General features: G+C 46.5%; 1 protein-coding gene across 1 annotated transcript in view; it reads left to right on the top strand.

The window, feature by feature from the left end:
• Window positions 1-26615, top strand: part of LOC311240459 (vesicle-fusing ATPase-like) — a gene marked incomplete at both ends in the record, with an annotated part of 78240 nt that overhangs the window by 30107 nt on the left and 21518 nt on the right. The window contains 6 exons of the mRNA XM_084329039.1: window positions 14403-14602; window positions 16564-16723; window positions 17638-17712; window positions 18196-18383; window positions 22608-22703; window positions 25944-26100. Of these exons, the coding sequence (XP_084185165.1) occupies window positions 14403-14602; window positions 16564-16723; window positions 17638-17712; window positions 18196-18383; window positions 22608-22703; window positions 25944-26100 (876 nt within the window). The remainder of the gene's footprint in view (window positions 1-14402; window positions 14603-16563; window positions 16724-17637; window positions 17713-18195; window positions 18384-22607; window positions 22704-25943; window positions 26101-26615) is intronic.

Here is a 26615-nt window from a genome sequence, read left to right as displayed (position 1 = left end):
TCATTTACTGTACATTGGGGGGGGGGGGGGGGGGTTGTGTTAGGACATTTACAGGGGCCAGTTTCGAATTGCAGTCTCCCATAGGTGTTTTTTGAGAGTGTTTTTGAAAGTGGGTAGTGATTCACATTCCTTTACAGCTTTGGGTAGGGCGTTCCACATTGATGTGGCATAATTGCGAAACGTGTTTAGTCCCTTGTTTGAGCCGAATCTGGGTTTAACATTATTTGTGGAGCTCCCTCTGGTGCTGTGATCGTGGTATTCACTGACCTTTGGGAAGTATTTTGACATGTACATGGGTACCTTGGTCGTGTAGTGTATCTTTTTTTTTTTATTATTATTGCAAAACAAAAATTATTAAAAGTCAGTACTCAACACACAATGCATAATGAAACTAACAATTAAGGTGGCTAAAATGACATGCAAGTACAGAAAAAAAAAAAAAAAAAAAAAGTATATAATAATATTTTACCGTATACAGTGTATATCCAACGAAATTACCAATTATACCAATGCATTATACAGGATATACCCCTAATACCTATTATCTAAAACCCTACACACATATGATCCAGCTCGAACCCCCCCCTCCCGGACCCCTCCTTGGATAGTACCTCCATTATCCCTCACTCCTAACCAGACACTACCATTATAAGCTAGCTTTTATTCTCTCCACCACTTCTAACCACATTGACATTTTGGATTCGTTGAGACCCAGAATTCTTGCTGTAGATATTTCTTGATAAATCACATCGAGATATGTAAGAAACCAAACCTTCCGGCACATTTTTTCCGGTTGAAACCAGCGTGATGCGATCAGTTTTTTAGCTACTGTGATACCCGATAAAACCAATCTCTTTAGCTGTGGATTTACTGCAAACTCAAAAACATCATTCAATAGTAATACAGAGGGGTGTACTGGTATATTCCAAGATACGAGTTTTGATAATTGATGGGTCACATCTTTCCAGAATGCCTTAACTGGTGGGCAGTCCCAATACATGTGCATAAATGTCCCTTCGTCTCCATTTGTACATTGGGAGCATTTTGAGTCTTGTTTAATTAAGACCCATTCTGTTCAGTCTTATAGGAGTCAAGTATGTCCTGTGAATATAGTTAAGATTGATTTGTTGATGGTCCGGGTTCCTTGATGTAAGACGGACATTTGCCCATGCTCCTTGCCAATCAAAGTCACTTTCCAGGTCTGGTATATCCCTCCTCCAGACAGAGTCTAGTTGGAGGGTTTCATACGAGGACGTTAGTAATTGATAATAAAAACCTGATACAAAACCTCTCGATGTCTCTCTTTCATAGAAGAATTTGTGGTATCTGTGGTGTTCAACTGGTATGTCTAATGGAACACTGTGAGACTTCAAACATAGCAGTAACTGTATGTAAAAAAGCCATGTGGACCCGGTGAGATTAAACTTTGAGCATATTTCTCCATAACTACAAAAACCCTGGTTGTTAAAAACATCCCCTAATGAGTGTATGCCTTGCTCTTCCCATATAGGGAATCTTATAGGACGTTTTTCAATTAAGAGTGCTGTAACTGAGGGGTACAATTCCCTGACTGTATTACTAGATATGATACTTACTACCACTACCTTTGTACTTAATATTCGGCCACCCAGTACACGGCATAAATATATTATGATGAACACTGTCACGTAGATGAAACGGATCCAACACAAATGTACGAATTAGAAATAGGTCTTTATTTCTACACAGTGATGGTGTGTAGAGCAAGCACTTAATCAAATCAATCACATTTATGAATGGAAATTAGTATGCACTTTTATGGCAAGAGTATTCGTCGGTATATCAATAGAGAATGTCCAATCTCTGAAGGCGCAGGTGGTACATATACGACCTGGAATAGTTTAAGGAATAACAGCAATGATACTTTAATGATTATATACTGGATACACTAGGGGGGGTTAATCCGGTCGCTTGTAAGCCGACAGGAGTAGGAGGGGGGGGGGTAGAATCCGGCTGCCTCATCCGGCCAAGGGTATCCCAGGTGAACCCACTGTAGTGCCGTTCAATGCGCCGGCGATCCTTGGACCACAGATGAAAGCAGGTGGACTCTTTGTGGGCCGGCGTCGTCCGGTCCACGGAGGAGAGACGTGAAGCGACCTCGTCTTGCAGAGCGTCTCCTCACCTTGCGTCCTCTCCAGGGGGGGGGGTTCCAACACACGGCAGTGTCGGGGGTCTTTATCCATGGAATAATCAAAGTATACAAAGCATAATCCGTGCCTGGGAAGGCGGGCTGTCGTCGGCAGAATAATCCGGTATACAGGTCCACTCGCTCGTCGGCTCTGGGGCTCCTCGGGTGCAGCTTCACGTGGGGTCAACCACCCTGGATAAGCAGCCAGTTCTCTGCCCGAAACGATGGGGTACTGACTACGGTAGTATTCTCACCGCACGAAGCACTATATATTAACAGACTATTATTAGCTTAATAGACTACGTCCAACTCGACGATATAGTGCCAAATATGACTATTCAAATATTAATATACACGATGTCTCAATACCGATGGTAGGCGAACTTGGCCTTACTCCCACACGTGGCGTCGCGGGGAGGCTTTACGTCTGTGACTCTATTGGAGGGTAAGAAACTGGACTGAAAAGGAAGTCCTACTTTAGTAGCGCAGTATATATACGCACTATGAACAAATAGTCCCATTAGTGGTGCGGTAGCCAGATTCCTACGCGGAACTAGGACTTGTTCGTACATGTGGAGCGGTACGTTTGAACTGGGTCTGAGGGGTATGGCAGCCTGGCACCAAGGTCTCGACCAATAGTAGAATGGAGACTATTATGGGATGTTCAGTAGGCTAGAATGGATATTCAATGCATATTGTACAAGGAATATACAAGGGATATCAAGGAATATTAGAGAATATACAAATACAATTAAATATATATATATAAATAAATATATATATTCGGTTTAATCTGGCCCTTCACAACAGCCACCCCCTGATTGGTCCCAGACCTAATCAGTTAAACAGAGACAGATTAATCGCGTTGTCTATTTACACATAAGGGTTTGCTGTAGGGGTCAGTCAACTTCACAAAGTCATAGGGTTATAGGGTCATGGTCATCATCGATTGTGTCTGGGAGTCGGGGCAGTTCTATGAGCCTCGCCACGGGACAGGTGTAAGTGCGACCCTGGACGAGCACTTCAGCTGCTCGGACCTTGCCGTCGGCACCGGTGATCACTTTGCTTACGCGGCCAGCCGGCCACATAGCTCTGGGCAGTGATTGATCAATAATCATGACGACTGTTCCTTCTGTCAAATTGTCTCTCTGGGCTCGCTGCAGTAGAAGCAATTCTGCTTCCTCGTAGTTAGCTGCTGACATATCAGCGGGGAACTTGCACTCCGGGTGGTACCGCAGGAATGTTCTTTGTTGTGCACTCTCTATGGACGTGCAATCGTCTATGTTAGGGTCGGTGGAGGCTACGGTGCTCAATCCACAGAACACAGACTTCTTATTTTCCACCTCCTCTGGACTTGCTTCCCTCGGGATAGGCATGGGCCACTGTCCTTCCGGGAGTCTTAGGAATGCGGGGCCGTCACTGTAGACATTGCGACGGGTGAGGTCATCCAGGGGCATCCCCCGGGTGATGACGTCAGCTGGGTTCTGTTTTGTATCAACGTAGCGCCACTCTGTTTCTCCGGTTAACTCTTCGGTTAAGTCTTGAATCTCGGTGACTCTGACTCCCACGAAGACTTTGTACTTGCATGAGTCCGATTTGATCCAGGCGAGTACCGTCGTGGAATCTGACCACAGGATTGTTCTAGACACCGGTATGGTGAGCTCACGTTGGATGAGCGTGGCTAGGTGCGCTCCGGCTAGGGCTGCGCAGAGCTCTAGACGTGGGATAGATTGTTGCTTGCGTGGGGCTACTCTCGAGCGGGCGAGGACAAATGCTGTGTAGATCTCTCCCCCCTTCTCCTGGGCCCGCAAGTAGGCTACCGATCCGTATGCGACCTCTGAGGCGTCACTGAAGACGTGTAAGTCCATTTTACATGTCTCTGGCCTCACCGTGGGTGGGAAGTAGCCTCGGCGCACATTAACGCCTGGGAGTGAGCGGAGCTCCATCTCCCACTCTCTCCAGGTGGATGCAAGGTGTGCGGGAATGGGGTCGTCCCAGCCCTGGTCCTTGTCCCACAATGCTCGTACAATCATTTTTGCCCTGGTGGTGTACGGTAGAATACATCCTAGCGGGTCATATTGTCGGGCGAGTGTTGTGTACACACTCCGTCTGGTGGTCGGCGCCTCCGCAGTCTCCGCAGTCAGGGGCTTGTGTCTGTAGTGAAGCGAATCTGTTTTGAATCGCCACACCAATCCCAGGGTCATCTCCTGGGCTTCTCCCGGGATTGTAGCCATCCAGGTCTCGCTGCTGGCTGCCTTGTCCTCGGAGGAGAGGCTGCGCAGTACTTGCGGATCGCTGCTGGCCCACTGCCTGAGATCAAAGCCGCCTTTGATCAATGAGGCGCGGAGTTTAATCAGGAGAGCCTCGGCTTCTTCCTGGGTTGAAAGGCTTTGTAGACAGTTGTCTACGTAGAAGCTGTTCTTTACGCTGTGTCGGACCTCTTCGTCCGCTGCTGGGTCCTCTGCTACATGTTTCTGTAGTGCAAATGTAGCACAGCAGGGGCTGCACGTCGTTCCGAAGGGGAGGACTTCCCATTGGTAGATGGCTGGGTGCTCATCTCCTGGCTTCTCTCTCCATAGGAACCGTAACAGGGGCTTGTCCGCCTCTACTAGTCTCACCTGCAGGAACATTCCTTTAATGTCCCCGCTGATGGCCACCTTTTCCTGGCGGAAGCGGAGTAGAACGCCGAGTAGGGAGGGGCCGAGTGTGGGACCGGGCAGTAACTCTTTATTCAGATTTTGGGATCCGATCTGGTAGCTGCAGTTAAATACTATGCGGTCTTTACCGTTGTGATGGACCTTGTGGTGAGGCACGTACCACGATTCAGTGGTCTGGTCAGCCTCTTTAATGTCCATCTTTGTGACGTGTCCCGCTGTGATGAGCTTCTCAATCTCAGCGCGGTATACACTCTCTTGGGCGGGGTTCTTGGCTAAGCGCCGCTCCGTGTTCAGCAGGTACCGTTCTGTGGCGTCTGTCTTGGCGTGGAAAGTAGGCATTCCTTCTCGCCGCAGGAGTGGCGTGGCGTATCTCAACACGCCGTTGACCGGGACTCTCTTGGTCCCTGTCTCGAGGAGGTGAATGGCGTAAATGTCATCTTTAGAGCGAATGTCTTTCTTTCCGTTCTTAAAGGGCATTTGTTCCAAGGTCCATAGCCACTCTACGTGTTGCAGGAGTGCGGTTTCTCCCTCTGTGACTCGGGAGTGGAGACATCTAGTGGCTGTACTTCGGTTGAGAGATTTGGCGAGCGGGCCTTGGAGAGTCCATCCCAAACGGGTCTCGACTGCTGCAGGACAGCCTCGGGGTCCGGTATGAACCCGGTCTATCGGGACAATGAGGTCTGCATGGTCGGAGCCTATCAACAGGGTCGGCATAGCATTGTCTATGAGCGGGATCGGTAACTTGCGCAGATGTGCATATTTCTCCATCAGCTTGGCGACGGGGTATGTGTACCGCGACAGTCCTATTTCTTGGCTGGTGAAAGCGTCTGTAATCTGGTACCGTCGCTCAGGCTGGCCGCTTGCTGCGATAGAGAATGAGACATTCTCGCCCTTTATCGTCTTCAAATCTCGTCTTATTGTCCGAATTGTCATTTGGGTTTCGCTTCCCCGCAGCCCTAGCTGGGCCGCAGCGGAGGCGAGCAGCAGGGTCTTCTCTGACCCGTCATTGAGGACGGCGTAAGTGTCCAGGACTTTATTCTGGTAGCTTAGTGTCACACTCACTACTTTTAGGAGTACTCGGGCTCCACTGCTGCTGGCGGGATCGATGTACATGACGCTCGCTTTGCTGCTGGATGGTGCGGGTGAAGGGCGCCGTCTGTTACTGTCGTGAAGTATGTCCAGATGGGCTCCATCGCACTTGGTGCACCTTTTCTTTAAGCGGCATTCGGCTGCCATGTGTGAGCGCGCACAGCGAAAACAGCGCTTGTTGGACTTTATCCATTGACTTGCTTCCTCCGCGTTCAGCTTGGGGAAGGAGTCACATTGCGCTAGCCAGTGTTCTTTCTCACAGTAGGGGCACACTATCTTCCACTTCTCCGTTCTGGAGGGGGTACTGTGGCTCCTGCTGCTCGGTACTGACTCCGATTGGTGCATCACAGTCACCGATCTTCTTCCATCATTTAGTCGTCTGGTTCCTTCTCTGGAGCCAGGGGTGCTCCGTCCGAATGTATCTAGCCGTAGGCTGCTGACTTCTCTCGCCAGGAAGTCTGCTAGATCGAGGAGGTTCGGTTCGGGGCCATTCGGGTCTCGGTGGTCCCTCTGTCGCCTAAAACGCTCCTGTCGAGCGGGCGGCAGCTTCTCCAAGATCCTTTCCACATTTGAGTTGGCGTAAAGTTCATGCCTCCCCTTCTCTCTCTGCGCTCCCAACATCCCTACCAGGGACTGCACTCTGATGGACAGGTCGTCCAGTGCTCGATTGTCTATTGCTGGGGGTAAGCGGTCGATGTGTCGGATCTCCTGGATCACGTAATCCCATATGCGCCCATACCTCTGGTCCAATGCTACCAGCGCTGCTGTGTATGGGGTGGTGGAAGTCGCGTAGGCGAGCGCTATATTATGTGCGCGGGGTACCTTTAAGTGCTTCAGTAGGATGGCGTATTTGTGGCGTTCATCCAATACATCCACCAACATGGTCTCCAGACACATGCGGAGTTCTGTATACTGGGCCCGGTTCTCTTGGGTGAAGTCGGGTACCATAGGCGTGCCAATGTATGACGCTGACTGTGGATACATCGGCGAGCGTTGGGGGAGAGGCCTCCTAGGCGAGTCTCCTCCCGCTCCTTGGTATGGGCTGGTACCGGCAGTGTACCATGGCCCGCTTGTCCAGGTGCTGTTCCTCGGTGCGGGTCGTGCGTCGTGCTCACCCGGGTATAGAGTCGGGGGTCTGTAGCGCAGCTCCGCGGGAGTATAGCCTGGGCTGTACCGGACCTCCTGGTCCGGTAGAGTACTGTGCTGTCGTCGGGCGTGGTTCTCCTCCTCTTCCTCTTCGTCTTCAGTTAGGTCATCCAGTGCTTGTAGTCTCTGGTTTAGCCTCTCCACAGGATATGCTGCTCCTTCCCGGTTGCTAGGTCTCGCTTGGACCGGTGGGGGGAGGTGGTCTGTGGGGGGTATAGACCTCGTCTGTTGGTCAAGTTCAGGGTTGTTTACTCGGCTAGGGGATGCCGCCCTGGAGGTGTGTCTAGACGAGTTCCTGGAGCCTCTGGCGGAGGGAGAGGGTGTTGTCCGTCTGATCAGCTGTTCTATTAGTAGTTGCGCTTGCTGTCTGTCGCGCTCTGCGTCCCGTAGAGCACCAGCAGCTGCTCGCTGGCTGTCTGCTCGGTCTCTGGCCACATTCTCTTCTCTCTGAATGCGTCTTATTTCTAGACGTATATGCTCTTCTTCGCTCCGCTGCTGGATCTGCAGTCGGTCGCGTTCAGCAGCGGCGTTCAGGCTGATGAGGAAGGCCTGCTGTAGGGTCCTCTCTGCCTCGCTGGGAGAAGGCGGTTGTATAGGGGAGCCTTCCCTCGGGGTACTCCTTGCGGAGCCTTGGAGCTCTATCTCCACGGTGCTCTCCCCGTCTTCTTCCGTGCCGAGTTCTCTCTCGGTAGCGTTGTATTCCTCCCGGGACTCATCGGGGACTACTTCTTCAGTACTGGCGGGGTGTGAAGTCATGTCTGGTTCCCACTGGTCCCCACCGTGAACTTGGTCAGTTACATTAGAACCCGTAGGGGCCTCTATGGTTGGGGTAGTCTGGGCGTTGGGGTTAGACATACTTTTACTTTCTAGTTTTACCGCGTTTACTGTTAGTAGAAGACTAGGTTGTTGACTGACAGCGTAAGCCTCTAAGTACTGAGGGAGCCGTCGTTCGCGCTGCGGGCGTTGGTTAGGAGGATCGTTTCGTGGAGTGTTCATCATAGGCCATTTCAATATTAATAACACTATATTAATATTACACTAATTACCATCCGGCTCGAAGGACCAATTGTAACTGAGGGGTACAATTCCCTGACTGTATTACTAGATATGATACTTACTACCACTACCTTTGTACTTAATATTCGGCCACCCAGTACACGGCATAAATATATTATGATGAACACTGTCACGTAGATGAAACGGATCCAACACAAATGTACGAATTAGAAATAGGTCTTTATTTCTACACAGCGATGGTGTGTAGAGCAAGCACTTAATCAAATCAATCACATTTATGAATGGAAATTAGTATGCACTTTTATGGCAAGAGTATTCGTCGGTATATCAATAGAGAATGTCCAATCTCTGAAGGCGCAGGTGGTACATATACGACCTGGAATAGTTTAAGGAATAACAGCAATGATACTTTAATGATTATATACTGGATACACTAGGGGGGGTTAATCCGGTCGCTTGTAAGCCGACAGGAGTAGGAGGGGGGGGGGGGGTAGAATCCGGCTGCCTCATCCGGCCAAGGGTATCCCAGGTGAACCCACTGTAGTGCCGTTCAATGCGCCGGCGATCCTTGGACCACAGATGAAAGCAGGTGGACTCTTTGTGGGCCGGCGTCGTCCGGTCCACGGAGGAGAGACGTGAAGCGACCTCGTCTTGCAGAGCGTCTCCTCACCTTGCGTCCTCTCCAGGGGGGGGGGGTTCCAACACACGGCAGTGTCGGGGGTCTTTATCCATGGAATAATCAAAGTATACAAAGCATAATCCGTGCCTGGGAAGGCGGGCTGTCGTCGGCAGAATAATCCGGTATACAGGTCCACTCGCTCGTCGGCTCTGGGGCTCCTCGGGTGCAGCTTCACGTGGGGTCAACCACCCTGGATAAGCAGCCAGTTCTCTGCCCGAAGCGAGTCTCCTCCCGCTCCTTGGTATGGGCTGGTACCGGCAGTGTACCATGGCCCGCTTGTCCAGGTGCTGTTCCTCGGTGCGGGTCGTGCGTCGTGCTCACCCGGGTATAGAGTCGGGGGTCTGTAGCGCAGCTCCGCGGGAGTATAGCCTGGGCTGTACCGGACCTCCTGGTCCGGTAGAGTACTGTGCTGTCGTCGGGCGTGGTTCTCCTCCTCTTCCTCTTCGTCTTCAGTTAGGTCATCCAGTGCTTGTAGTCTCTGGTTTAGCCTCTCCACAGGATATGCTGCTCCTTCCCGGTTGCTAGGTCTCGCTTGGACCGGTGGGGGGAGGTGGTCTGTGGGGGGTATAGACCTCGTCTGTTGGTCAAGTTCAGGGTTGTTTACTCGGCTAGGGGATGCCGCCCTGGAGGTGTGTCTAGACGAGTTCCTGGAGCCTCTGGCGGAGGGAGAGGGTGTTGTCCGTCTGATCAGCTGTTCTATTAGTTGCGCTTGCTGTCTGTCGCGCTCTGCGTCCCGTAGAGCACCAGCAGCTGCTCGCTGGCTGTCTGCTCGGTCTCGGGCCACATTCTCTTCTCTCTGAATGCGTCTTATTTCTAGACGTATATGCTCTTCTTCGCTCCGCTGCTGGATCTGCAGTCGGTCGCGTTCAGCAGCGGCGTTCAGGCTGATGAGGAAGGCCTGCTGTAGGGTCCTCTCTGCCTCGCTGGGAGAAGGCGGTTGTATAGGGGAGCCTTCCCTCGGGGTACTCCTTGCGGAGCCTTGGAGCTCTATCTCCACGGTGCTCTCCCCGTCTTCTTCCGTGCCGAGTTCTCTCTCGGTAGCGTTGTATTCCTCCCGGGACTCATCGGGGACTACTTCTTCAGTACTGGCGGGGTGTGAAGTCATGTCTGGTTCCCACTGGTCCCCACCGTGAACTTGGTCAGTTACATTAGAACCCGTAGGGGCCTCTATGGTTGGGGTAGTCTGGGCGTTGGGGTTAGACATACTTTTACTTTCTAGTTTTACCGCGTTTACTGTTAGTAGAAGACTAGGTTGTTGACTGACAGCGTAAGCCTCTAAGTACTGAGGGAGCCGTCGTTCGCGCTGCGGGCGTTGGTTAGGAGGATCGTTTCGTGGAGTGTTCATCATAGGCCATTTCAATATTAATAACACTATATTAATATTACACTAATTACCATCCGGCTCGAAGGACCAATTGTAACTGAGGGGTACAATTCCCTGACTGTATTACTAGATATGATACTTACTACCACTACCTTTGTACTTAATATTCGGCCACCCAGTACACGGCATAAATATATTATGATGAACACTGTCACGTAGATGAAACGGATCCAACACAAATGTACGAATTAGAAATAGGTCTTTATTTCTACACAGCGATGGTGTGTAGAGCAAGCACTTAATCAAATCAATCACATTTATGAATGGAAATTAGTATGCACTTTTATGGCAAGAGTATTCGTCGGTATATCAATAGAGAATGTCCAATCTCTGAAGGCGCAGGTGGTACATATACGACCTGGAATAGTTTAAGGAATAACAGCAATGATACTTTAATGATTATATACTGGATACACTAGGGGGGGTTAATCCGGTCGCTTGTAAGCCGACAGGAGTAGGAGGGGGGGGGGGGTAGAATCCGGCTGCCTCATCCGGCCAAGGGTATCCCAGGTGAACCCACTGTAGTGCCGTTCAATGCGCCGGCGATCCTTGGACCACAGATGAAAGCAGGTGGACTCTTTGTGGGCCGGCGTCGTCCGGTCCACGGAGGAGAGACGTGAAGCGACCTCGTCTTGCAGAGCGTCTCCTCACCTTGCGTCCTCTCCAGGGGGGGGGGGTTCCAACACACGGCAGTGTCGGGGGTCTTTATCCATGGAATAATCAAAGTATACAAAGCATAATCCGTGCCTGGGAAGGCGGGCTGTCGTCGGCAGAATAATCCGGTATACAGGTCCACTCGCTCGTCGGCTCTGGGGCTCCTCGGGTGCAGCTTCACGTGGGGTCAACCACCCTGGATAAGCAGCCAGTTCTCTGCCCGAAACGATGGGGTACTGACTACGGTAGTATTCTCACCGCACGAAGCACTATATATTAACAGACTATTATTAGCTTAATAGACTACGTCCAACTCGACGATATAGTGCCAAATATGACTATTCAAATATTAATATACACGATGTCTCAATACCGATGGTAGGCGAACTTGGCCTTACTCCCACACGTGGCGTCGCGGGGAGGCTTTACGTCTGTGACTCTATTGGAGGGTAAGAAACTGGACTGAAAAGGAAGTCCTACTTTAGTAGCGCAGTATATATACGCACTATGAACAAATAGTCCCATTAGTGGTGCGGTAGCCAGATTCCTACGCGGAACTAGGACTTGTTCGTACATGTGGAGCGGTACGTTTGAACTGGGTCTGAGGGGTATGGCAGCCTGGCACCAAGGTCTCGACCAATAGTAGAATGGAGACTATTATGGGATGTTCAGTAGGCTAGAATGGATATTCAATGCATATTGTACAAGGAATATACAAGGGATATCAAGGAATATTAGAGAATATACAAATACAATTAAATATATATATATAAATAAATATATATATTCGGTTTAATCTGGCCCTTCACAACAAGTGCATTGTTATTGAATAAGGGAGTGTGATTATGCTATTTTTGTGGGTTAGGATATTTTTTTGGTGTTTCACGCCATATCCGGATCGCATGGGTAATTATGGGGCCAAATTTCCGCTCACAGTGCTTGATTGGTAGTTTAGTGTGTGCTATGTCCTTCAGTCTATGTGGGGCTACTATGTTTTCTTCCAATTTTCTCCAGGATACTAATGCTTGGGGATCAAACCATATTGTCAATGGTCTTAATGTGTACGCCTTAAAATATTGGAAACAATCTGGAACTGCCATGCCACCGTCTGCTTTATTTCTCTGTGCGGTGGATCTTTTTATGCGTGGTGGTTTGTTATTCCAAATAAATTTGTATGTGGAGGAGTGTAATCTTTTCCAGTAACCCTCTGGAGGGGGTAACGGTAGCATTGAACGGATGAAGTTGATTCTAGGTAGTACATCCATCTTAACTATTGATACCCTTGCCTGTACTGAGTTTTTAAGTTTTGCCCACCTGTCCAGGTCGTCTTTGATTTTGTTCTGTATTTTTGTGTAATTGTGCTTCACCGTTTGTCTTATGGTGGGAAATATTTCCACACCCAAGCATCTAAAATGTTTTACCATAGGTATCTCACCTGGGAGGGTTGTATCTTTTTTTGCATGGGTGTTAAGTGGAAGGAAAGCCGACTTCGGCCAATTTATTTTAAATCTCGATAAATCACCAAAGTTCTCAATCAACTTGAGTAGATGAGGCAATGTGGTGTTGGGGCTTTGCATGAACAATATTACGTCGTCCGCATATAAACAAATTTTATGTTGTGTGCCCTTGATTACGATTGGTTCTATGGATTGGGATTGTCTTATATATTGTGCTAAAGGCTCTAATGATAGATCGAATAGTCCGGGACTAAGAGGGCAACCCTGTCTGGCTGAGCGTGATACCGGAAAGATTTTGGAGATGAATGTACCTGTTGTAATCATGGCCGATGGGTCTTTGTATAATACTTTAATCATATCAATGAATCCTTTTCCTAACCCCATCCTTTCTAATACTGCCCATAGATACGACCATTCCAGCCTGTCAAAGGCTTTCATAGCATCCAGGGACAGCATCGCCTTAGGTATGGTGTCTTCCTTGTCTGCATCTAGTACGTGCAGTATTCGTCTTATGTTATCAGTGATCAGGCGACCTCTTATGAAGCCAGTTTGGTCCGGATGAACTAAAGACGTCATATGCTTTTGTAATCTGATGGCTAATACCTTAGAGTACAGTTTGACATCGGTTCCGAGGAGGCTTAAGGGTCTGTAACTACCGCACTCGGTGGGGTCTTTGTCTTTTTTGAGAAGGACTGAAATGAGTGCAATATTGTCGTTTTTATGGAAGCTCCCCTCCTTGACTGAGTATAAGATCATATTTAGTAATAAGGGTCCAATTATGTCCCAACAAGAAAGGTACATTTCTGAATGTAGTGTATCTTGTAGACCAGGCCCATTGCAAGTTGCTGTACTCTGTCGTCTACTCTAAGCCATCCTAGGTTGTCAAAGTGGGCAGGGGTGAGGTGGGTTCTAGGAGTAAGGTCAAGCAGTAGTCTGACCAGTTTGTTTTGAGATGTTTGTAATTTTGTTTTTAGCGCCTTTGAGGTGCTTTGGTACCATGAGGTGCATGCATAGTCGTAGTACCCTTGAATGAGTGCTCCTGCCAGAGTCTTCAGGGTATTCTTGTTTACCAGTGAGGAGATCCGGTACAAGAATCGTGTTCGTTGGTTGACTTTTTTTATTACATTGGATGCCATTTTGTCACAGGAAAGATTTGCCTCTAGGATGGAACCCAGGTAGGTAATATCTTCTTTCCTTGTGACCATATTGTCACCCACTGTAACTGAGAAGCCGTCGGTCTTGCTGAGTTTGTTATTTGAACCGAAGAGAATGGACTCTGTTTTGCCCATATGTAATGATACAGTAGTTTGTTATCAGCGAGCCATATGCAGATTTTGCCTAGTTCTACGCTACTACTTCCTTATTTGTAATACAAGTTACAAGTTGTTCTACAGATAAGGAAGGTTTTAAATATCTTTTATTTTAATCCATAGATTATATATAACATTATAACACATACATTGGAATCAAGGTTCTAATACGCTTTGAGTACACACTTATGAGTAGGCTACACACTTATGAGTTCACACACAAGCACAATAAGAAAGTGATTCCTATAGATTTCTTTTTACGCTTCTTTCATCCTGAAAACTCAAGTTCTCCTCCCTTTCTTCCTCCCTCTTTCATCTCACATTTCTTCTCCTTCACTCTCCTGTTTCCCTCCTACATTCTTCCTGTTTCTCTTCTATTCTCTCCCGTCTTATGTTCCCCCTCCCTTCTTTCTCCTTTCTCTGCCTCACTCTCTCCCCTTCTCTTTCCCTCTCATCTCTAATTCCTTCTCTCTCTCTCTCTCTCTCTCTCTCCTCTCTCTCTCTCTCTCTCTCTCTCTCTCTCTCTCTCTCTCTCTCTCTCTCTCGCTCTCTCTCTCTCTCTTTCTCATTCCTTCTCTCTCTTTCTCTGATCTCTTACATTTGTCCTCCCTCTCCTCTCATTCTCTCTCCTTCTCTCATCTCCCATTCCCTCTCTTATCTATTATATTCCCCCTCCTCTCTTATCCATCCATCCTTCCTACCTCTCCTCTCATTCTTTATCCCTCTCTCATTCCTTCTCTCTCCCTCATTCTCCCCATTCCCTCCTCCTCCTCCTCCCCCCTCCTCCTCCTCCTCCCTCATCCCCTCTTCCTCCTCCTCCTCCTCTCCTCCTCCTCCTCCAGGGTGTAAGCACGTGAAGGGCATCCTGCTGTTCGGACCCCCAGGTTGTGGTAAGACCTTAATGGCCAGGCAGATCGGCAAGATGCTCAACGCCCGAGAACCAAAGATTGTCAACGGCCCTGAGATCCTTGGCAAGTGGCTCGGCGAGTCTGAGGCCAACATCAGGAAACTGTTCGCAGATGCCGAACACGAGCAGAAGAGGGTGAGAACGCTGACGGCACCGTCGATTCTCGGATTTCATCTCTGACTTCGTTAAAAACCTGTTAAGCTGTTGGGGAACCCTGCTGTTTTGATCATAAATCGATCAATACAGACCGTATTAATTAATGTTGTGTTTCTTTTTCAAATGTAGCCAAGAGTAAAGACCTTAACCCTATCAAAACAGCAGTCAATGTGTATATTTTCAGCACTACGTTTGGGAAAATGCTAATTCTATCTCTCTTTTATCGTAAAACCGCGAGGAAATTACTACATCTAGATTTAACACTGCCATTGGAAAGAGGAGCTTTTTCCCTATCGATAGATTCGGCCATAATAAGGTCATTTATAGTTCATAATAACATTTTGAATGTATAATTCAAATGGACTATAATTCAGTACTGTATCTACAAATCTTTCTGTTTAATCATCTTCCCTCTATTAATTTGCTTAGATTTCTTGTACACTTGATCTCAAGAAGGTGCTGAATGAGCTCAGTGAGCGAGGTCGGATGCGGCACAATTATAACATGGTGTTATTCACCGGCAAAAATGCTAAAATAAATCATTATTTATATTCTCCTTTGTTTCATCACAATTTACTCAAGCCTAGTAACAGACACAATATTTCGGACACTGGGAATACATTCCCCCAGGTCCATAGATGTCCGATTCGCTCGTGCCGGAGAAAATAGACAGACGTTGAAAACCATCGCTGTATGAACGGTTCTTTCTGTTAACATGATCGCAGGATGGAACCTCCTTTATAGTGAAAATCATTACCAAAACGTCCGGAAAAACCTCACGGGAGCATTATAGACTGTCATACAAATGTACAAATGCTATAAGGTGGCAAGAAATGCACTATAAACAATACTTTATGCATCGGCAAAGATCCTTAGCTCAAAGCTATTAAGGCTAATGCTGGCTAACAAGAGGCTAGCGCAAGAAACGACGCCGCAAAGTATTGTTTATAGTGCATTTCTTGCCACCTTATAGCATTTGTACATTTGTATGACAGTCTATAATGCTCCCGTGAGGTTTTTCCGGACGTTTTGGTAATGATTTTCACTATAAAATCATATTTCTAAATGACAGGAAGTTGATAAACTGGCCGGAATAGCTTTGAGCTAACGGATCTTTGCCGATGCATTCCATTCTAAACGTAACGTTAGTTGTTCAAAACATTACCCGTCTATATAATTTGTTCCTCAACGTTATATAGACGGGTCATGTTTTGTAAACTAACGTTATGTTTAGAATGGAATGAATACATGGGTCGGGAAAGATAGTTAGCTCAAAGCTAATCCGGCCTGTTTAACCACTAGCTTCTGTTAGCTAATGCTATGCGCGGATAGGATCTAAGTGGGATAGTGTGATCCTTCCAGACGCTACGCCCTCTCAGTGAGAATCCGCGCTGCCAGGTGAAGAGAAGCGGTTGATTGGCTGGACGTGTGTCGGAGGAAGCACGTGGTAGCCTCCACTCTCCCAGACCGACTGTGGGGGGTAAGTGCGCAGTGACCAGGAAGGGGATTGGGAATTGGCATAACGACTAACATTGGGATGGGAGAAAATCGGAGGAAAAAGGAGGGGGGAAAAGATTAAAAAAAAAAAAAAAAAACGTTATGGTGATACTACTCAAAATACCTACTCAAAAGGCTCTCCTGGTCACGCTAACAAATTGGTAGCTCCTCAGAGAACATGTTGCCATGTGTAATGTTCTCTCTGCATATGGACTTCCTCGCTTACGTTCGTGAACTCACCGCTTTCCGTAGCGGCTTTCTGGTCTAATGCTATCACTGATTTCTTTGACAAGAGGCTACCAGGAGATACATTGGACATAGGTTCATCATATGGTCCTTTTAAAGCTCTCCTCTCTCCCACGCCCCTCTCTCTTTCTCTCTCTCTCTCTCTCTCTCTCTCTCTCTCTCTCTCTCTCTCTCTCTCTCTCTCTCTCTCTCTCTAGTGGGGAGCCAACAGTGGCCTCCACATCCTCATCTTTGACGAGTTGGACGCCATCTGCAAGAAGAGAGGCACGGACAGCAGCGTGTGGCACGACTCGGTGGTCAACCAGCTGCTGTCTAAGATCGACGGAGTGGAGCAGCTCAATAACATCCTGGTCATCGGTGGGTTTTCAGTCGTCAACGGAGAACAGGGATCCGTGCTTGTCATTCACTCACTCGTGGGTCAATGCCATCACTCACTCACTCACTCACTCACTTACTCACTCACTCACTCACTCACGCACTCACTCACTCACTCACTCACTCACTCACTCACTCACTCACTCACTCACTCACTCACTCACTCACTCACTCACTCACTCACTCACTCACTCACTCACTCACTCACAATTAATTCAAAAGGGAACGTTGCTCACTGGCTAAGTAAGTGTGTTACTCAGTGACTGTGTTTGTGTATTGCTAGATGCTGCCTTTAGTGCTCATAGAAGAAATATTGAGGCATATTGAGAACTCCCCATTGACACAGCAATTCTAGACTAATTCGAATATTAATCTCTCTATGTCAATTTCTTTTGTCTGTCTCACTGTCTCTGTCTCTGTCTGTCTCTCTGTCTGTCTTTCTCTCTCTCGTTCTCTCTTTTTCCTCTCTCCCTTTCTTTCTCTCTGTCTCTGTCTCTGTCTGTCTCTCTCTCGTTCTCTCTTTCTCCTCTCTGTCTCTCTCTCTGTTTGTCTCTCTCTCTCGTTCTCTCTTTCTCCTCTCTGTCTCTCTCTCTGTTTGTCTCTCTCTCGTTCTCTCTTTCTCCTCTCTGTCTCTCTCTCTGTTTGTCTCTCTCTCTCGTTCTCTCTTTCTCCTCTCTGTCTCTCTCTCTGTTTGTCTCTCTCTCGTTCTCTCTTTCTCCTCTCTGTCTCTCTCTCTATTTGTCTCTCTCTCTCTGTTTGTCTCTCTCTCTGTTTGTCTCTCTCTCTGTTTGTCTCTCTCTCTCTCTCTCTCTCTCTCTCTCTCTCTCTCTCTCTCTCTCTCTCTCTCTCTCTCTCTCTCTCTCTCTCTCTCTCTCTCTCTCTCTCTCTCTCTCCAGGCATGACCAACAGGCCTGATCTAATTGACGATGCCTTTCTGAGACCTGGCAGGTTTGAGGTGAAGATTGAGATCGGTAAGAGCAGCACTTACTGTAACTCTTCTCCTCACTTCATTGTTAATGACAAGATGATTAATCAGATCATTTGCTGACACTTTCAATGTAAATGTAATTCAGTCATCAGGGACGATGCCCAGATTGTGGTATGGGACGCCGGGTGAACGCCAGGCTAAAGCATTTACCCCAATACTAAACTCCACATATCAGAAATGAAACTTACTGTATATTTTTGATTTTAGAATGTATATACATAACATAGAAAATGTATATCCCGGACTGTATTTTATTCGTACTCTTATTTTTATTCTTATTCGTGACTTTTGTTTTTGACTACCTAAATGTTTACCGTTTACTGTGTAGTGCCGAATTTCCCCTCGGGATAAATAAAGTATTTGTATTCTATTATATTCTAGTGGATCGTGTCAGAATAGCACCCCCCCCCCCCCCCCCCCCATAATCTCCCTAACAACCCAATCCTCCCTTCCATCCCTCGCCCAGGCCTGCCTGACGAGAAGGGGCGTGTCCAGATCCTGACAATCCACACCAACAAGATGAAAGGCTTCGGCCGGTTGGCTGGCGACGTCGACATCCCAGAGCTGGCAACCGAGACCAAGAACTTCAGTGGTGCCGAGCTGGAAGGGCTGGTCCGAGCGGCCCAGTCCAACGCCATGAACCGCCACATCAAGGTCAGTCACTGGCCAATTCACCATAAACCAGCCAATAAAAGTATTCAATTATCATATTGAGGATAAACTAGCTAATGTAATGTCTTTTGACTAATTGATTGACCACGCTCACAGAATTGGTCAATGAACTGCCACATCAAGGTCAGTCTCTGGCCAATTCACCATAAACCAGCCAATCAAAGTATTGAATTATCATATTGAGGATAAACTAGCTAATCAAATGTATTTTGACTAATTGATTGACCACGATTGCAAATCAATGACATGCCACATCAAGGTCAGGCTGGCTAATTGCAAGCATACAATCCAGGCAACATCTAGTAGAGACAGATTGTGAGTTTCTGTTTCTATGACTTTTGTTGTGAAGGATCAGATTAAACCGAATATATATATTTATTTATGGATATATATTTAATAGTATTTGTATATCGTTTGATATCCCTTGTATATTCCTTGTACATATACACTGAATATCCCTTTAGTCTACTAACAGCCCATAATAGTTTCATTCTCTCATTGGACAAGAACTTGGCGCCAGCAGCCAAGCCCCTTGGTTCAAGTTCAATCGTGCCGACGAACATGTCGTTACTAGCCCGGTTCCGCGTAGGAATACGTCTGGCGAAATACGAATGGTACTATTTGTTCACAGCGCATATATATATGGCGCAAGTAAAGTAGAACTTTCTTTTAGTCCCTTAGCCCTTAGTTCTTTACCCTCCAACCTAGTGGCAAGACGTTAAGCCTCACCCACGATACACGTGTGGTGCAGTATGGTCAACTTGGCCTCAGAATGGCATTGAGACATCGTGCGGATTAATAGTTGAATTGTCATAGTTTGGCACTATACCGTCGAGTGGGACGTATTTCTATTAAGTTAATAATAGTCTATTATGTATGGTGCATCGTTCAGTTAGAGTTATAAAGTGAGCAGTACCCCCATCGTTTCCTCGCGTTATCTAGAGTCTTAACCAGGCTGGGCAGACCACGTGTGGTGCTTTCATCCGAGGAGTTCTGGGCCAGGACGAGTGGACCTGCACATTGGATTACCTTACCCGGACGACGGCGAGCCCTACACGGCTTGGATTATCTACTTGCTTTGGGTGCTTTGATTATGCCATGGATAACAGCCAACACTAGTGAGTGTTGGAACTACCCCCCGAGAGGAGTCCAGGTGAGACGGCGCTCTACCCCGAGTGAGGTCGCCTCACGTCTCTTCGTTGTGGACCGGCAGCTACCGTCTACAAGAGGGCCCAGCTGTATTCATCTGTGGACCGAGGTTCTGTGGGCACCGTGTTCAGCACTCTGAATTCTCCCAAGAAATCGTTGGCCAGATGGGATATCGCCAGCGGCTCTCCTAACCCCCCCCCCCTACTGACTTACAACCAGCGGGACCCCCCTTTAGTATATCCAGCTATAATCATTTAAGTACCATCGCTATAGTTCCCTAAAGAACCAGGTTGTATACTTGCTTCCTGCGTAACCAGAGATTGGACATTCAATGTTGATTTGCCTACGAATACTCATTTGCCTTACAAGTGCATTCAAATCATAAATGTCATTAAGTGACCGTTGTATATACCCTTTGCTATATAAAATATTCGATTTATACATTTGTGTGGACTTGGTTTCATGGTGGGAAAGTGTTCGTCATATCTATATCATGTACTGTGTGGCCAGTAGTTAAAGTACATAATCGGTAGTGGTTTAATGATACCATACTTATCAATACAGTCAGGGAATTGTACCCCTCAGTTACAACTTTATTAATCTGGTATACTGCTTTACAGTATATTGTTATTTTTGAACAATTATAACAACTGCCCCTCACTGACTGGAAAGGCAGGCTATAGTGGGAACAATCCGCTGTCAGTAAGCCTTCAATTTTCATAGTTAAACAACACAGATAAACAATAACTCAAATATGACTCACCACTGGTCTTGGCTGTCCTCTCTCGTTCAATGGAAATAATAAAGAAAAAAAATAAACACACAAAAAGAATACCACTGCGACTCTCAGTCCACTGTTGGTTTCGTTCCGTTCTCCAAAAAAATAAAAAATACCTTTCTGGTGATTAAAGAAACCGCACATCCAGCGGTCTCATGGGAGGGGGAGGAGGAAATGTCTTGTCTGTCTTGTCTTTTGTTATGTCTTGAATTTAACTGGGGATTTTATTGGGGGGCAGCTATTTAGCTATTTCTTCACTATTTGGTCATTTATTAGATAGCCCCCCTTGAAACCTTGAAATTTTGAAATTTTGAAATTTAAAATTTAAAAAGGCTGAACTCTTATTTTCTTTTCTTTTTGTCTTTATAATTTATAAATTGTTATTTCTGTATTATTATTGTTTTTGTTATTTTCCTGTGAAGTTCTGTGTATTGTGATTGTGGTTAATGTGTTGTCTTGTTTCATGTAATTAATAATAAAAAAAATTGATAAAAAAAATATATATATTCTTTTCCCACCTCAAAAGGTTATTTTCCCCCAAAAATAAAGGGCGTTCACCGCAAACCAATACAAAACAAACAAAAACTTGTACTCGCCTACACTGGAACGCAAGACGTGCTATTTGCTCCTGCGGCAGAATCCAGTCAACCGGGAGACAAAGATATAACGTACAAATAAGAGAAAACGAATTAAAGAGCTCTTCAACAATAACTCAGGCTGTCTAGGTCTCATTCAAACCCACCTAGCTCGCCTACAAGCTTTTCAAACACCTCTCCTTGTCGCGCGCTTCCTACATCCCTTTAACATCCCTCTCCCCGTGTGCGCGCTGCGTGAAACTCTTAAAGGGTCATTCTAAAATTATACCTACCTGTTCATTCGGACCCGGTCTACACCTTTGCCTAGGGGAAATTCTTCTCATCTGAGGACAGCGGTGTGCTTTTCCTTATCTAGCCACTCACTGTCCCCACCATAAAAAAGGTACTTTACCCCTTCACCACTGGACAAGTCCATCCATATGTGGCTGTGTCACACAATATATTTTATTACCAGTGTAAAACATACAACTTTAGGTTTTAACACAAGTAGCGCATCTATGGACAAGAGAGAGAACAACCAAAAGGACAGAACGGACTATACAGCAAAATCAACCTGTGAATAGATATTTCAGTTGTCTCTTGGATGTCGATACGCTCAGCTCATGATTTCATTCAATGCATGGAATGTGTGTGTGTGTGTGTGTGTGTGTGTGTGTGTGTGTGTGTGTGTGTGTGTGTGTGTGTGTGTGTGTGTGTGTGTGTGTGTGTGTGTGTGTGTGTGTGTGTGTGTGTGTGTGTGTGTGTGTGTGTGTGTGTGTGTGTGTGTGTGTGTGTGTTCTCTCCAAGCAACATGTACAGTGGAGGTAGACATACAAAGAGCAGAGAGCTGCTGTTCCTAACTTTATTATTGTGATACTGTTTGCAGGGGCGGACCTTCCTACAGGCGATATAGGCGGTCGCCTAGAGCGCCACCCAGAGGGGGGCGCCAAAAAGAAAAAAAAAAAAAATTATTTAATTTTTTTTTTTTTTTAATTTTTTTTTCCCTGTGTGCAGTTTTGGCGCCCCCTCTATATCTGCAACCATTATTTTTACATAAAAATCTAAAACGGTCAGTCGGTCTGAGCCTCAGCTTCAGGTGTTCACAGTCAGAACATGCTAGAGCGCTGTGAATTGATGGGTATCGGTCAAGTGTTTATAGAATTGAGCGTTGAGGAAAGAAAGACTAACGTTAGAGAACGTTATGGCAAAAGCCATAAAAAAAAAAATTACAAAAAAAAAAAAAAAAAAAAACGTTTCTTTTTTTGGGGCGGGGGGGGGGGGGCGCAGTGGTGAATCTCGCCTAGGGCGCCAAATGTGCTAGGTCCGCCCCTGACTGTTTGTATATAGTTGTATCTAACTGTTATACTACTGTGTATGTGTGTGTGTGTGTGTGTGTGTGTGTGTGTGTGTGTGTGTGTGTGTGTGTGTGTGTGTGCGTGTGTGTGTGTATATTCTCTCCAAGCAACATGTACAGTGGAGGTAGACATACAAAGAGCAGAGAGCTGCTGTTCCTAACTTTGTTATTGTGATACTGTTTGTATATAGTTGTATCTAACTGTTATACTACTGTGTGTGTGTGTGTGTGTGTGTGTGTGTGTGTGTGTGTGTGTGTGTGTGTGTGTGTGTGTGTGTGTGTGTGTGTGTGTGTGCGTGCGCTCGTGTGTGTGTGTGTGTGTGTGTGCGCGCACGTGTGTGTGTCTCCAGGCTACATCGACAGTGGAGGTGGACATGGAGAGAGCCGAGAAGCTACAGGTCACCAGAGCCGACTTCTTTGGATCGCTGAACAGCGACATCAAACCGGTACGTAAACATGGTTTCTGTGTTCTCTTCCTGTTCCTGTCCAACCCTGTCTCTATACCAGACCTGGGCATTGTACGGCCCGCGGGCCGGATACGGCCCGCGGGATGATTCTGACCGGCCCGCGAAAGATTACATGATAATAAAAAAAAATAAATAAAAAAATCTTTAAAGGGGTTATGCACTGCTATTCCTAGCACTATTTGGGCAACTTTACACACTTCCTGTGAGTCTATGTAACACATCTGTAATTTTTATTCCAAAAATAATCATTGTTTTATATTTCTAATCTTGTACTCAAAACCAGCATTTTTCAGCCTCATGAAAGCAGGCTATTATTGGCTTGGCTCCAACCATACTAGCAGAATGCTTTGAGTGACAGCCACCCACCAAATAGCTCCGCCCATCTCCCCGTCAGAGATTAGGTTTCAGGTTACATACAAATATGGTATGTCATAAATATAGAGATGTAGCAGTACTGTATCTATATATATGTTACCACTATTTGTAAAAGCCACAACCACGTTACCATATTTGTAATAATGTAAATCATTGTGTCGTTGTACATATTGTGTATACACCGTTAGAAGCTAACATAGCTTAGCTTGGTAGCTATTGTGCTAACAACATATCCCGACGTCCGGCTCGCTGGCCGGCATGCACGCCCGACACAAAATGGTTCTCTCCTCTCTGTACACCCCCGTCCCCACGGGTACCCTGCCGGGGAGCCCATGGACGCGACAACGGCGGCAGCCGTAGGGTGCTCGAGCCCGCCGTAACGCTAGTGGTACACAATAGCTATGAGCTAACTAACGCTACGGCCGCCCGCTGTTGTCGCGTCCACAAGCTCCCCGGCAGGACACCCGCGAGAACGGGGGCACACAAGGAGGAGAGAACCACCCCAAATCGAGCACTCATGCCGGCCGACAAGCCGGACACCGCGGTTGTTGTTAGCACAATAGTAGCCCACTGTGATGCACCGAGTGGGCCACCATTGATCAACATGCAGCGATGTGTAGCTTGCATGATGCGTGTGCAGTGCTTTGCCACACAGGTCTGAGAAGAGGACCTGCACATGATAGCAACCGGGAGCGTCGCGGAGCATTCAGCCTGCTGGCTACCTAGATCCACTTCAACCAGCCGAGCGTCGGGAGCTCCAGCAGCTTGTCGATGTGCTAATAGCCTGGAGCCAGCTACCGTTAGCTTGCAGAGGCTATTAGCACACCGACAAGCTGTGTAGCCAGCAGGCTGAATGCTCCGCGACGCTGGTTGAAGTGGATCTAGGTAGCCAGCAGGCTGAATGCTCAACGACGCTCCCGGTTGCTAACGCCGGCCCCGGCTGGTGCTAAGTAGCTAGCGATCGCTCCCGAGTCCCGAGAGCTAACGCCGGTCTGTCTGTCGAAGACCGAGGGAACCGCATCAGGCTTCAGCTGATTAGTGATCTTCTGGACAAGCCTTCCACCCTGCAGGTAGCAAGAATGGAGGCGGGCATTACTAAAACCACAGAGCCAATCACATCACCGTGCGCTATAAACAGCGCCCTGTGACGTGCACCAGGTCGTCAAATCAACATGACCTGATTTACTAGAGGCAAAGAGGGGATGGGCTGTAGCTGAGGAATTCGCCAATATAGTATTTAGGCCCAAAAACACATTGATACGAACTCCTATTACTATAATACAATGCTAGAGACTGAAAAATGACATTTATAATGCATAGCACCTTTAATATATATATATATATATATATATATATATATATATATATATATATTTTTTTTTTTTTACTTTTTTCTTTTCATGTCAACATTCACACGCACAATATACGCTTAGGAGACATGCTCAGAAGATGTTGGTTCTCTTTGGATCTACCTACATATGTGAACAGACATTCTCAGTCATGACGTTTACCAAGTCCAGGTACAGATCCTCTCTCACTGATGAACATCTGGCAGCTGTGCTTCGCATCTCCACCTCAGACATGCAACCTGACTTTGATGGACTTGTTAAAGCTCAACAGAGACTGGATTTCTCACACTGAATGAAAAAAAAAGAACTGAAGAAAACTAAAATGTGGAAATATAACAAGTGAAACGGGACACTTGATATTTCTTTTTTCTTTTTTTTGCACAGTTCTGAAAACATTAAATGTTTAATATAGGCATGTAAAGTAAAAAAGGCTACAAAACTGGGACACTTTTCTTTACACAGTTCAGTCCCATGTCTTGTTTATTTTTGCTATAAGATGATGTGATGTCTTTAGAAAGCTAAGAAAATCCTTGTTTCAATAGTATATGAAACTCAAAATGCCCTTGTTTATCATTTTGGAAATACATTCTATTTGAATAAATGATATTTTTGAAAGCTAACCTCACCTTTTAATTGCCAAATAATAACATACACTCTTACCAGGGGTCAAAACAATGCCATTTACTGCTTTTTATATAGAAATACAATTTATATTATGCATAATTGAGTTTGGAATTTTGGCCCGGCCCCCCAACATATTTTCAGTTGCTCATTCGGCCCCCCGGGAAAAATAATTGCCCACCCCTGCTCTATACGGTAGTACTCTGGTACCCAGACCCCCAGGCCACATCCAGAGGAGAAGTAGATGACGGTCTGTCGACTTCACTCTTACAGAGACAGCTTTGAGGGTCTTGAATATTAAAGACGCACAAAGATCTTTACGATATGAAATGAGGATCTCGTAGACTCTTTGACACACACAGGTACATGGTATAGGCGTGTAAGCAACAGATTCTTAGGCTCCGCCCTCTTAGCTTGAGCGAGGAAAGCGACGGTTGTGATTGGAGGCTCGAGAAAAGAGGGTGGAGCTTGGGATCAGTTGATCGTAATGTTTAAGTCTACGAGGTCCTCGTTGCTGGACAGCTACAAAATACGCCAAATACGATTACAAACTCATTATGTATCTGTTCTGTTGTTTAGTGTTTAGTCTTTGTATCAAGAGGTCAGTCAATCAACTAGAGAATAGAAACATATCTCACTTCCTATAACTATGAATTTCTTGTGGTGGCACTGGTGGGGTTCTTTTTTTGGGGACCACAGATTGGGCCTATAAAAGATGAAAATAAAAGTAACTACAGTAGCTAGCTAACTAACTAACTAACTAACTAGCTAACTAACTAACTAACTAACTAACTAACTAACTAACTAACTAACTAACTAACTAACTAACTAACTAACTAACTAACTAACGAATGCTTCTCACTCTGTCCGCCAGGCCTTTGGCATCAACCAGGAGGACTACGCCAGTTATATCATGAAAGGCATCATCAAGTGGGGCGACCCAGTGACCCACGTCCTGGACGAAGGCGAGCTGCTGGCGCAACAGACCAAGAACAGCGACTACACGTCGCTGGTGTCTGTGCTGCTAGAAGGTACGGGTGCAGAGACAGACACAGAGCTCTGGTGCTGCTGGAAGATACAGGTGCAGAGACAGACACACAGCTCTGGTGCTGCTGGAAGGTACGGGTGCAGAGACAGACACAGAGCTCTGGTGCTGCTGGAAGATACAGGTGCAAAGACAGACACACAGCAGGGTCTGGCTCAAGGTGTAGTTATACCTGCCCAGTTGACTAAGGTGGCTAGTGCTTTTTTCAATGTACGTCAAGGGGGCACTTTTTAAAAGAAATCTTTATCTAGTTTTAGCCCCACACATTTTATGTTCTTTTACTCTTTTACTAGTTTTAGCCCTACTTCATTTATGTTCTTTCTACTTACTTACTAGTTTTGATGTTCTTCTGTAGCGCCTTGAGATTTGTTCCACAAAAGCGCCCCTACAAATTGAATATATTATTATTATTATTATTACCTTACAGCGAACAAACAAAGCAACAGATTGCCCTGGACAATCAACAGTCGCCACTCGCCATCCTTCCTTACATAAGCAATC

Source organism: Notolepis coatsorum (assembly GCF_963971535.1).
Source record: "Notolepis coatsorum genome assembly, chromosome: 14".
NCBI lineage: Eukaryota > Metazoa > Chordata > Actinopteri > Aulopiformes > Paralepididae > Notolepis > Notolepis coatsorum.
Note: the sequence above shows the minus strand (reverse complement) of the source record. Positions and strands in the feature narration are given on the sequence as shown.